The sequence below is a fragment of the Lepidochelys olivacea genome (assembly GCF_965140295.1).
Source record: "Lepidochelys olivacea isolate rLepOli2 genome assembly, chromosome: 20".
Taxonomy (NCBI): Eukaryota; Metazoa; Chordata; order Testudines; family Cheloniidae; genus Lepidochelys; species Lepidochelys olivacea.
In genome coordinates, this window is record NC_140430.1 from 19895931 (window position 1) to 19908592 (window position 12662).

Consider the following 12662-nt stretch of genomic DNA (forward strand, 5'->3'; position numbering starts at 1 on the left):
CTTATACACACACATATTAGCTGTACACACACAAAGTCATACACAATCTACATACACACACCCTCCCTTACATGTACATACATTAGCAACACACATATACTTCCATAATACATTTAGACGAAAGAAGTTTGAAAAAAAAAGTCAAACTCCAACATATTGAAACAAAAACATTTCAATTGACCCAGGTTGATTCTTCTTCTAGTTCATCACTTCACAAAATTTTTTGAGGTTTTGACTTTTCATCTTGATTCAGGATGGGAAAATTTTCTAAATCTCAAAAACTCTTTGGGATGGGAAACATTGAACATCCAATATCTATCTATCTATCTATCTCTCTATCTCTGGCCTTGTACGGCTACCCTTAACCCTCTGAGCATCTTCTGTAGAAAACAGAATTGGGAAAAGCAAAGGCATGACTCCCTGGCCCTGAAGAAGCTAACGCCACAAGTTCTGCCCAGCTTGGATCCATCTGTCTGCCTGAGGATCCCCCACTCACATTCCCAACGGCCTCGGGGGAAAACAGCTGCTATTTGCTCCAATTCGTTAATAACGTTTAAATCCAAAGCTTCTCTGGCAGGGAACCAGACAACCCAAAGCCCTTTTGAACGTGGTTGGTTCCCCCCTTGAACTGAGACATGCACAGGAGAAAGCTCCCTCCCCTTGTCCAAGGAGTAGCTTGGTGCTGTGGTTAGGAGACTCGAGGGAGAGGTGCTGTCGGTTTAACTGATGCACATAGCAACTGACACAGTCCAGGGCTTTGGTCAGAACCTGTACAGGCTTTGAGTTCTCTCGAGGCTAACCACATCTCTGAATGTTAGCGATGGAGGACCTGTTATTGGGTTAAAACGTATTGCAGTCATATATAGCATTGCTCTACCTCAGCCTCTCCACTCTGCCTCCTGAGGTTAGTTTATAACAAGAATAGTTTGATCTTCCTTGGCCCTTCCCACACAAGATCACACAGCTCTACAGGCGTTAGCTAAACTAAGCCTTATTACTTCCAGGCCAGCGAGTCAATATTGTTATAATCTATTTTACATGTGGGGAAGTTGTGGCACAGAGCAATGAATTGACTGAATGGCACCAAGGCACATACAGAGATGACCAAAAAAACCAAAACCCCCAAACAAAACTAGACCTAGAACCCAGGAGTCCTGATTTCCAGTTCTCTGCTCTAATCACTCTCTTATGCAGGGCTAAGAACAGAATGCTGGATTTCAGCTGCTACTGCACTCACACCTAGACCACACTTCCCTTCTATAGATGTGAAGAAAAGAACCCAGAAGCCTTGTACTCTAATCACTACCCTCAAAGCTAGAACCCAAGAGTCCTGATGTCTTTCCTCACCTTCTTTCGGTGCTAGATCACACTCTCACCTGAAGCTAGGAATAGAAGCGGGGAGTCTGGATTCCCCGTCCCTTGCTCTAGCTGCTAGAGAACACGCCCTCCCAAAGCTAGGGACAGAATTTAGGATGCCCATTATTCCCCTGCAAGTTACAAGTCACTCCAAGCAGATCTATGCTAGTGCTGTCCAGCTGACCTACAGCATCTGCACTGTTCTTCTGTAATATGAAATAAATCATGACTCCAGAAAAAACTGGCAGCTGCTAAAACTTTCCATCCATCCCCAGTGGGGCTCCTGTTCTTTAATGCCAGGCTTACTGGACCAAAGCATTCGTGCCCCAGTTGTTCACTGGTGCATCAAATTCAGCTTTCAGCTGAAATGTGTTTACTGCATACCAGTGAAAAGGAGGCAATGTGGCCTGGTGGTTGGGGCTGGGGACTGGTGATCAGTGATCAGAACTACTGGGTTCTAGGCCTACCTCAGGGAGGGGAATTCAAGATCTTGCAGCAGTTTAGGTGTCAACACAGTATATGTTAAGGTTCTTAGATTCTAGACTCACTTGTGGAGGATAGGCCAGAGTAGAAGATGAGGATACTTAGGTCCCAGTTTTCCCCCAGCAGTACATGAAGAGCAACCACTAAAATCAGAAAATAAAAATTACAAACAACAATTTTATTATCTAATGCTTCCGTGCTTCTGCTGCTCTCAGTAGCTGCTGCATCCCAGCTGGCTTTGTGGGGTGCAGTGGCCCAAGAAGGCAGACGCAGAGTCTGCCTGAAGGCATCTGGGAGCTGTCAGGAGTCTAAACCCAGCAGAGGGCAGTGTTGGGCAGGACAAGTATGGTTCTGAAGTTGGGGGATGTACCCATCCCTGCCATGACTTTTTGTCTGGCTCTCCAGTGGCATTTTCCATGGGGAATCTCCTTCACTGTGGGTGAGGGGGAATAATCCACAGCACAAAGGTCTAAGAGGGAGAGATCAGAGCTGAGCACTCTGGAGGGATTTGCTTGGTGTTTAAACACAATCACAACCATAGAAAAGAGGGAAAAGGCTTGCTTTCTACTACTATGCATATTACAGCAGTGCCCATGGCCTCCCAGCTTAGATTAGAGCTCCTTTTTACTGGGTGCTGTACACAGAGAGAGAGAGACAGTCCCTGCCCTGAAGAGCTTATTGTCAGGGAAACAATGGGAGAGGAAACTGAGGCATGGAGAGAGGAAGTGACTTGGCCAAGGCCACAGACAGCACCAAAAACAGGACCTAGGTCTCCTGGGTCCTAGTCCAGTGCTTTATGTACTAGACCAAGTTAGTCTAGAGACTAGATAGCAGCCAGAATAGGGTTATCTATACAATCCACTCCCCGTGGCGCTTTCATCCCTTCCCTGAGGGAAACAGTCCTCGCTGATGGGAAATATTTCCGGTCCGTCCGTTCATACTAAATATTCCATCTAGTTATACCACCACTCAAAATTCCTCACCCTCCATTGTGTTCAGGAGAGTCCCAGACTCATGGGCTCTATTCCCAGCTCTGGGAGGAGTGTAGGATCTAGTGGTTAGAGCGAGAGCAGGAATCAGAACTCCTGGGTTCTACTGGTAACTCTGCATGAATTAGTGGTTAGAGCATGGGGGGGACTCAAGATGGCAGAAACCTTGCATGATAATCTCATGAGATTTCTTTCGTCCATTTCATCCAGCTGGTACCCAAGGACACAGCTCCACTGTCCCCATAGACTCTCCCATCTTGAGTCAGGACTTGTAGGGTCTGTTCTCAGCTCCAGGAGTGGTGTGGGATCCAATGGTTAAAGCAGTGGCGTTGAGAATCAGAACTCCTGGAGGGACTGTGGTCTAGTAATTAGAGAAGCAGGGACTGGGACTCCTGACTCCTGATGTCTATTCCAAGGTCTTGCACAAACTTTTTGTGGGATTTTAGATATATTGTTTCCTCTCTCAGTGCCTCAGAGTCAGTGAATGATTCTTCACGACTTGACTGTGAAGTTAATTTAATTAATATTTGTAAAGCCCTTTGAGATCTTTGGATGGAAAGTGCTAGGGAAAGGAAAATGATTATCTTCAATACACAGCTCAGTCCTGAGCTAATTCAACTTCCCAATGCCCCTGTGAACTAGGTCAGTATTACCTCCATTTTAAAGAGACAAAGGCATAGAGCAGAGAAGTGACTTGCTCCCAAGTAATTGTCCTCTGCTTGGATCTTGTAAGGTAGACAACCAATACACCAGGTTATAGCTGGGGTCCTAGTACTCAGCACCACTCCGAGGCATTACTGTCCGTGCTGACCCCATGGGGAGAGCACCCCCTACTCAGTCACCTCACAACGCTCCCAGCAGTACAGTGTCCCTCATTTCTTGCTAAGGCTTTTGGGCAATGCTGACTCAGAAGAAAAAGTGCCCTCAACACGGCTCCTTTCAGGGCCCTGGGTTTTCCTTGCAGTTTTCAATGCAAGAGTTAACCTGATTTGAGTTTGTTCAGTTTTTGAGACCCCAGACTAAGGTGGCATGGAGGCAGGCTGTCTGGCTTGTCAGGAAGTCACAGGGCCACCAATCCCCAGGGCAGCTGGTAAGATCCCAAGACCGCTTCATTATCTAGTCCTGCTCCAGCCTTTTATCCCAGGAGACCTGACCAGGAAATAAGAGGGCGAGACAGAACTTCAAGTGGGGGCAGAGTGCGGGGGATAACAGCCTGGAAAGGGTATAATTATTATTTACTCTCTCTTGCTGGCACTGGAGACCCAGGAGGTGGGTCATTAGGTAGCAAATAATTAAAGACTCATGGAATAATGTGCAGGTTTCCAGATCCACGGGAGGCTCTCGTGGGGGGCGGGGGGGGATGTAACATGAGAGGATTCAGTTGGGACCCTGCCCATCCCATACTCACCAAAGCAGCCTCCTTCATTATAGCTTCTAGGTACCCCTTCCTGCAAGGGCCTTGGCACCCCTCCTTTCTCCCCCAGGACACATTCACCACACTCACATGCTTTTCTCCAGACCTGGGAAAGGCAACGGGCCTCACTGTCCATTGCGCCCGTGCAAAGTGGGTTTAGAATGGTAGCAGTTTTCTCTGACTCTGCCTGGGGGTAATGACTGCACAAGGGGCAGGGCAATGGAGGATCAGACCCCTTGCCTGTGTCCTGTCTGGTTCTAGCAAAGCCTGACCCATCTATAGGCAGGGAGCAGTAGGCATCTGTCCAGCACCAAGTGCAGACAGTTTCCCATCCTCACTGGGGCGTCTATGTGCTACCATAACATACATGATAAATCATCTTCTATCCAGATTTAACAGAAACATAATGATAGACATTAGCGATGGAAAACCACCCTCCGCCCCAGTTCCTCTATTCGGCCGGTAGAAGATTATTTACGATTGTACATTTACTAGCATTCTTGCCCAGTCTAGTTCTGATGTCGCAAGGGAAGGAGCAGGAATGGCAGGGCAGGGCACAAGGTCTGCTCCGTGGTTCGGAAGCACAGTGGTGAAAATACCACACCTCCCTTTTCACTACTGCTGGGACCAGATGAACTAGGGAGTGAATTGGGGTGGGGGCTTGATTTTTACTGGAGTAGCTCCATCGGTGCAGGGCCAGACTCTGATCTCAGTTACTGCGGTGTAAATCCAGAGGGATCCCGTTGACTTTGGTGGAGTTATTCCAAATGCACACTGTCATTGTCAGTGAAACAGAAGCTGGCCCTTGCTACTGCACCAGACTCCAGCACAGCAGGGTGAGCCAAGGGAGGGGTGGCAAGCTCCAGATGGGAATTTCCTGATTGTCATCTGCTTGTCATAGAATCAAGCAGAACAGTCCATCTCCTGACCAGGGCAGGCTTGTTATTCCCTGGGGCTTTGCCCAGCCAGCGTTAAACATCCCAAGGGACGGTGGTACCACCCCTTCCTTCAGGAGCTAGCTCCACTAGCCAACTGATCATTCAATCACTTCTTTTTCTTCTGTCCAATTCATCCACAATTTCTCCTTGCTCATTTCACCCCACTTCACTTAATTCAACCCCCTGGTTCCACCCTAAACAACCCCTCTCCTTCTTAAGGCCAGATCCTGAGCTGGTGTAAGTTGCTCCATTTACACCAGCAGAGGAGCTAGCCCAGACAGACCAGTTTGGTCCCACCCTGACAAGGGAGCCATGCGGTATCATTCGCTACGGGACATTTTCTAGCCTTTTGTCCAGTTTTGAATTAAAACTCCTGCAGGCATGGGGGCTCGGCCAGACTACTGCACAGCTAGGCCTGTCATACTCCACCACCCTGACTTGGACAAGCCTTGTTCCCTTTGCAAAGAGCCGTGGCCCGAATGCAGGGGTCCAGGGGGCGGTGAGGAGAGGATCCTTGGCAAGGATGGAATGAAATCACAGGCCAGGGGCAGGAAAGAGGAGGGGGGACAAATCTCTCCGCCTTCAGTATCCTCAATGGCTGCTTATTGCGCCTTGCAGCCCGGCAGGCTGAGGGTTAAAGTCTGCTACTTGGCAGCTTGTCTGCAACCCCCCCATGTCCAAGAAGTGAATGTTCTAAAAAAAATATCAGTCTTTAGGGCCCGTGGCCAATGAGAAAAGCCCTCGGTTTTCCAAGCGGCCAATCCTGTGACACCATCTGCCCTGATATGACCCCCCCCTCCGCCCCCCCTTCCTGGCTGCCCACCGATGGGATGTGTGTATATATTTATCTATCCATCCACATATGCATTGATCTATATCTGGATTTGACTGGGGCTTAGGGGAGGGGAGGAGAGAGCGAGAGAAGGAGCGCGCGGGTCGGGATGCCCCCAAATAACCTCCCTGAAACTGTAACAGACGAGGAGAGACAACTTCATCTTCTGCCCTCCCCCGCCCAGTGCCTTTACAGGACGGAGCGCAAGAAGGAGACCTCCTTAGAAAGCCCTCGGTTTACTTGTCCTTCTTCCTTCTGTGTTACACATCTGGCTGGCTACCACACACTCCCACTCCCACTCCGTTACAACAGCCGCACCCTCGACGCCAGGTGTGAGTATCTTGCCGGGGGTGGGGGGCTCTTGCCTGCGGCGGTGGAAGGGCAGCTAAGGTTTGCGCCGCTTTGCTCCTTCAGCTCCACCAAACGGGGCTCTCCGGGGCTCGAGCTCGGGGAAGGCTCCAGGACTATTCAAGGGTGGGGTTATTTTTAACCCCCACCCACCCACACACACACACTTTTTGTGCCCCCAAACCTTCCCCCAGCTTCCTGATTCCCGCCGCCCCCCCCCGGTTAGAAATGAGGACCCCCCCACCCCCCCACCCCTTTGCTCCAATTAACTGAGAAACGCGACAACACCACCCGTGAAAAGCGATGGGCCAACGGGAGAAACGAGAGGAGAGAGCCGGGCATAATCTCTAGCGCCTTGAGAGCTGGAAATGCACAAAAGAGAGAGACGTTCCGGCCCAGATCCCCACATACACCCACACACCCGGCAGGGGAAGCTACCCAGGCCGCTCGGCTTTCTTAACTCGACTTACTTATTTTTTGCAGCTACCGAAATTGCAGCCCGCCCGCCGGCGAGAGCCAGGCTCCGAAGCCAGACGCTGTAAGTAGCGGGTTTGTTTTACTTTACACATCTTTGTGTGTCTGCCCCACCGGGCAGGGGGGAAAGCGGCTTCGGGCGGCCAGGTCCCCAAAGCCTCCAGCGCCGCCCGCCCCCCGCGGCCCCCCTCAGTCCCCGGGCGGAGACCTGCCTCTTGCTCGCTACTGCCCGGGGCTCGGGCGGCGGAGGCGCTGTGGTCCCCCGGCGGCCCGCCTCTGGTGGGGGCAGCCCTCGCCTCCTGATCCGCTCCGACACTTCCCCGAGAGCCGAGAGGGCGAGACAGCTCCTCCTTCGCTCCTCCGCAGCCTCCCCGCCAGCTCGGGAAGGTCAAGGGCGACACTCGCCGCTTTGCCGGCGTCCTCGGGCTTCCCTCCCCACTGGTCTGGCCAGCCGCGGGGGGAAAGGGAAGGTCTTTCCCCTAGTCTGGCTCCGGCCGGAGCCGGTCTGCGGTGCCTGGAAGGCGCAGGAGGTCGGGCTGTCACAGCTCACACACCCTCGCCTGCTGGGGGGAGAGCGAGCGGGCTTTTCTTTTATCTCCTGCTAATATACTGCAGGACGTCTCTCTCTCACGCCCTGCATGTAGGAACTGGTGTTTCTAATGGATGGTAAAGTTTGTGGAAGCCCTTTAGGAATGAAAGGGGTGAGAGAGGTTTGGCTTTTTAAATTTACTGATCAGATGGGAAGGGGATACAAAAGGACAAATCCTTACAGGCTGTAAATTGCCAGCGCTCCATGGCCTATGCTGATTTATACCAACTGAGGATCTGGGCCTGTCTTTATAGGGAAGATCAAGGGGAAATTTACTAATCTTTGGTCCAGCCTGGTACGTTGAAGAAGTCAAAGGGGAAAAACATGGTTCTTCAGAAGTCTGTTTATGAGCCAGTGATAAAAAAAACATCCCTGAGCAGAGATGGTTTAGTGCTAGCCACCTCCAGGGGTGGGGGAGGAAAAGGGGAATAAACTCCAGCGGGGGAAATCCTCTCCCATCAGTTCCACAGCTGAAAGCTCAGACCCTCAGTCACCTGGAGGGTTCTTTTGCACATCTGAGTTACAGAGGCTTCACATACAGTGAGAATCAGATATAAAGGGTGGAAGGTCAGTGAACTGGGGAGGATTTCAAGGCGTAATTTATTGTTGTCATAGGTAGATACAGGAGTAAGGTTGTAATACACCAGGAGAACCTACTATACTTATGGGGATTGCATATGCAACCTAGACAGATAGACAGGGCCCGGTTCCGACCTCAGTCATGCCAGTGTAAATCAGAAGTAACTCTAGTAACCAATGCAAAACTGGTGTAAGATCAGAACCAGTCCCATAATCTATCGTGTAATCAGTATCTAGTATGACCATTACTAATAATATTATCTGTACTGTGGAATCTCAGCCAGGGACCAGAAACCCAGTATGATAGGCACTGTACAAACACAGAACAAAAAGGCAAAAAGCTCTGTCCCTGAAAAGTTTACAATCACAGATAGATCGTAGAGATAGTAATCTATATCATTTCATCTATAGCTATGGCCAAATTTTGGGTCTGGTCCTCAGCTCTTTCTTATACCAGGGTAAATCAGGAGTAACAGCAATGAAGTCAGTCTGTAGTTACACCAGCATAAAATGCCACGAGGGACGCATCGGGCCCTCTGATCTTAGTGGCACCAGTATAAAACAGGAGTAACTCCGCTGACTTTGCACTGGTATAAGTGAGATCAGAATCTGGCCCCTAGTCTGTCGAACAGTTCCGGATCCTGCAGCATGGAAGGCCCTGGATGAGCATAAAATTACAGAGCCTCATTTATGCATGGAGTAAGGGATAGGTCTCGCCTGTGCTTATTGTTCTACCACCGTTTCAATACCTATCCCTGCTGATGTAGCTTCCGCTGCAGGGTGCTATTTGCCCATACAGACTGGGGGTCAGATGTGCCGGGGTTCTGCTAGCTAGCTCTTATGTTTTGCTTGGCTTTGTAAGGTGACATGCTTGAGAGAGGCTTCACTGCCAGGCAGCTGTGAAGAAGAGGGAGGCAGAAGGGAGGGGCAGGAGAGGCTGGTCCTGGAGAAAGGGCGGCCCTGAATCTGCAAATGATGTGGGCATCTAAGGCTACGTCTACACTAGAAACTACAGCAGTGCTTTGAAATGTGAGTGTGGTCACACACGAGCGCTGGGAGACAGCTCTCCTAGCGCTCCTGGTAACCCACCTCCCTGAGCGCGAGCTGGGAGCACGGCTCCCAGCGCTCGGAGCCTGTCCACACTAGTGCTTTAAAGCGCTCAGACTTGCTGTGTTCAGGGGGGTGATTTTTCACACCCCTGAGCCAGCAAGTTAGAGCGCTATAAAATGTAAGTGTAAAATGTAATGGTGTTAATGAACGGGAAACAATGAGCACATTTAGAGCGGTAAAGGAGAAGATCTGGAAGAGGAGGGACAGAGAGTCTGGAGGAGACCAAGTGCCTGTTCTTAATAGATGCCAGCCCCTCCATTCCCTTCTCTGGAATCCTTAAAGGCAGGAAGGTTCCATTCCAGATCAATACCTTCTGCCCGTTTCAGTCTGGAGGTCAGGGGTCAAGTTCATTTCTCCGCAAAGGTGGAATATTGCCTCCCCAATAGACATGTCCTAGCCCTCCCCCGGAGCGTCTCAATGAGCTTCACCAACATTAAACTACTAAGGCTCACCCCACAGCGCACATGATGTGGGAATCATTATTCCTCATTTCCCATAAAGGTAAACAGAATCAATTTACCTAAGGTAGCGCAGCAAGTCAGTGAGCAAGGCAAGAACAGACTGCTGTTCTCTGGGCTCCCTGACCAATAGATCACACTGCCCTCCCAGAACTGGGAATAGAATCCAGTTGTCCTGACTTCCAGCTCCAGCTGCTCTAACCACTAGACTCCATTCCTCTCCAAGAGCTGGGAATATACCCAAGTCCTAATTCTCAGGCCTAGGATTGACCTTAATTCCATGCTCTCACTAGGTCAAAATGCAGGGCTGTGAAACTAAAAGAGGGATGACCCTTACCATCATTAGAGACCCATAGGACCAAATATTCAGATAGCCTCCTGTTTTTATTCCCTGCCTGTTGGATTTCCAAGCATGTCTGTATCCAAACTGGTTAGCTGCAGGTACAGTTAGATAGCTGAGCATGCCCCTGTGAGATTAGCATATGCAAAGGACTGCAGTGGCAAATATATTGCAGGCACCATTAAGAAGGCCCTTTGGGAATGTGGCCCTTAAAACTCAACTAGACAAAGCACTGAGGAACAGAGTGTGCAACAGGACATGCTCTATTCAGCTGTGTTAATCTCATTATCTTGATTTATATCCCTCCCTTCTGAGTCGCTCTCAGCGAGAGAGGTTTCCTTTGTATGCCTGTGGGGAACAATCCTCCAACAGACAGGGAGATGGGCCCTAACCGTTCTTTTTTCTGTGGGAGGCAGTATGACCTAGGGATGAGATCTGGGTTCTGTTCCACCGCATGACCTTGGGCAAGCCACTTCACCCCCTGCACATTGTCCCCAGCTACAAAATGGAGATAACAATTCTGTCCTCCTTTCATGAGCTTTGAGATCTAGGAATGAAAAAGTACTCTGTAAAGAGCGATGTATTGTTAGTGTCCATCTTGAACTCCTACGATTCTGTCACACCCTCCCAAGAAACACAGGGCCAAGTTCAGCCCTGGTCTAAGCAGGTGCAACTGCACAGACTCCAGCAGAGTCACAGCGGTCATTAACACCCCACTGGGATTTAGCCAGTCATTTCTACAGGCTCCCTCACTTGGGCTGCTACCCGCTACAGGTGTGTTGCTCCCCTAGTCAAAGGCACCATTTCACGGTGAGAGAAGAAGTTTGGCTTAGTGGATACAATACTGGACTGTGACTCAGTAGACCAGGATTCTCTTTCCTGCTCTGCCAATGGCCTGCTGGGTGACACTGGGCAAGTCACTTCACCTCTCTGTGCCTCAGTTCCCCCATCTGTAAAATGGGGATAATGATACTGACCTTTGCCCTGCACTATGTGTATTGATTTACACCAGTGAAAAATGGGTGTCAAAACACCCCTGTTCTGAACTGGACCTTACACTCACTTTTGCCCTGATATAAATGACTGCACGAGCTGAAGGGCAAATGGAGACTCAGTCCCAATGCAACTAGGGTTACTGCCTTTATCCTTTATTTAAACACAACTTTCTTTCAAGGAGATGACACACTGATGGCGCTTCTCCCCATCAATTACAGCATCGCAGCTCCCAACACTGTAATTACGGTGGTGTCAGCTTGTCGCCAGACCTTGCTTTAAGGGGAGCAGAAAGTTGGCATGCAAAGTCCTTTCTCCTGGTGTTGGGCTTGTTCATACAGATGAAAGGGGGGATGGGGAGAAAATCTTCCTGGATGTTTATGAAATTGTTTGAGTCAAGCAGGTCTGCCTGCCTCTGGGCTATAAGGTCTTGTATCCTCTCACTGGTTTGGTTCCAGCCTAAGTTGGGAGTGACAGAAATCTGAAGGCTGGTTGGCAGCTGGTGTGATGTAGAGTTGGTGACTCTCAGTTCTGCTCGGTGTAGAAAGGTTACAACCCACCATGCAATTGTCCCTAAGAGGCCCCCATGTTGGCTGAATTACCCTCTCCCCCAGTAGTGTACCCAGTAGTCTATTCCCTAGGAAGCCTTGTGTGCTGATACCAGGCAGTACAGGCTGGGAGCCAGAGAGAACCACAGGGTCTGTCTGTATCCAACAGTCTGAATAAAGAATCTCTTTTATACTCATCACAGCTGACTCCAGTTCTTCTTTAACAGGAGGGACATTAGTCCACTGAGAGGTGGGCCCCAGATCAGGCTTGAGGCACCCTCACGTAGCAGCATCTGATGGATGCTGCCCATGCTGTCCCTAAACCTGCAGGGCAGTAAATTGGGCACCTTTCAGCAGCACAAAATTCACATAATTAAAAAATAACAAGACTGAGTGTCCCAAAAAACCCAAGAACTTTGCCATCAATGACAGATTTGTTTTGCTAATCGATTCAGAGATTCCAAAGCCAGAAGGGTCCACTGGGATCATCTAGTCTGACCTCCTGTATAACACAGGCTAGAGAACTGCCCCAAAATAATTCCCAGAACAGATCTTTGAGAAAAAACAAACCACCTTGATTTAAAAATGATCAGTGATGAATCCACCATGAACCTTGGTAAATTGTTCCAGTGGTTAATTACCCTCAGTGTTAAAAATGTACACCTTATTTCCAGTCTGAATTTGTCTAGCTTCAACTACCAGCCATAGGATCGTGTTAGACCTTTCTCTGCTAGATTTAACAGCCCATTATTAAATATTTGTTCCCCATGTAGATACTTATAGACTGCAATCAAGTCACCCCTTAACCTTCTCTTTGTTAAGATGAATAGATTGAGCTCCTGGAGTCTATCACTATCAGGCATATTTTCTAATCCTTTAATCATTCTTGTGGCTCTTCTCTGAACCCTCTCCAATTTATCAACATCCTTCTTGAATTGTGGACAGCAGAACTGGACACAGTATGCCAGCAGTGGTTGGACCAGTGCCAAATACAGAGGTAAACTATCCTCTCTGCTCCTAGTTAAGATTCTCCTGCTTATGCACCCCAGGATGGCATTAGCTCTTTTAGCCACAGCATTGCAGGGGAGCTCATGTTCAGCTGATGATCTACCCATGACCCCAAATCTTTTCCAGAGTTCCAGGATAGAGTCCCCCAGCCTTTCAGTCTGGCCTACCTTCTTTGTTCCTAGATGTCTATATTTCCATTTTTC

The 12662-nt window shown here is 49.3% G+C and overlaps 1 protein-coding gene and 1 long non-coding RNA gene across 2 annotated transcripts in view; one reads left to right on the forward strand and one right to left on the reverse strand.

Annotated features, from left to right (window-relative positions):
- Nucleotides 1-213: 213 nt before the first annotated feature.
- Nucleotides 214-7384, reverse strand: LOC311510579. Its single transcript, XR_014709108.1, has 3 exons — nucleotides 6831-7384; nucleotides 1905-1982; nucleotides 214-829 (listed from the first exon to the last, which is right to left on the reverse strand). It is a non-coding gene; the product is annotated as an uncharacterized lncRNA (long non-coding RNA).
- LOC311510577 (uncharacterized protein) overlaps nucleotides 6063-12662 on the forward strand; it is a 43823-nt gene continuing 37223 nt past the window's right edge. The window contains exons 1-2 of the mRNA XM_084610347.1: nucleotides 6063-6344; nucleotides 6844-6898. Coding sequence (XP_084466473.1) covers nucleotides 6122-6344; nucleotides 6844-6898 — 278 coding nt within the window. The 5' untranslated portion in view covers nucleotides 6063-6121. The remainder of the gene's footprint in view (nucleotides 6345-6843; nucleotides 6899-12662) is intronic.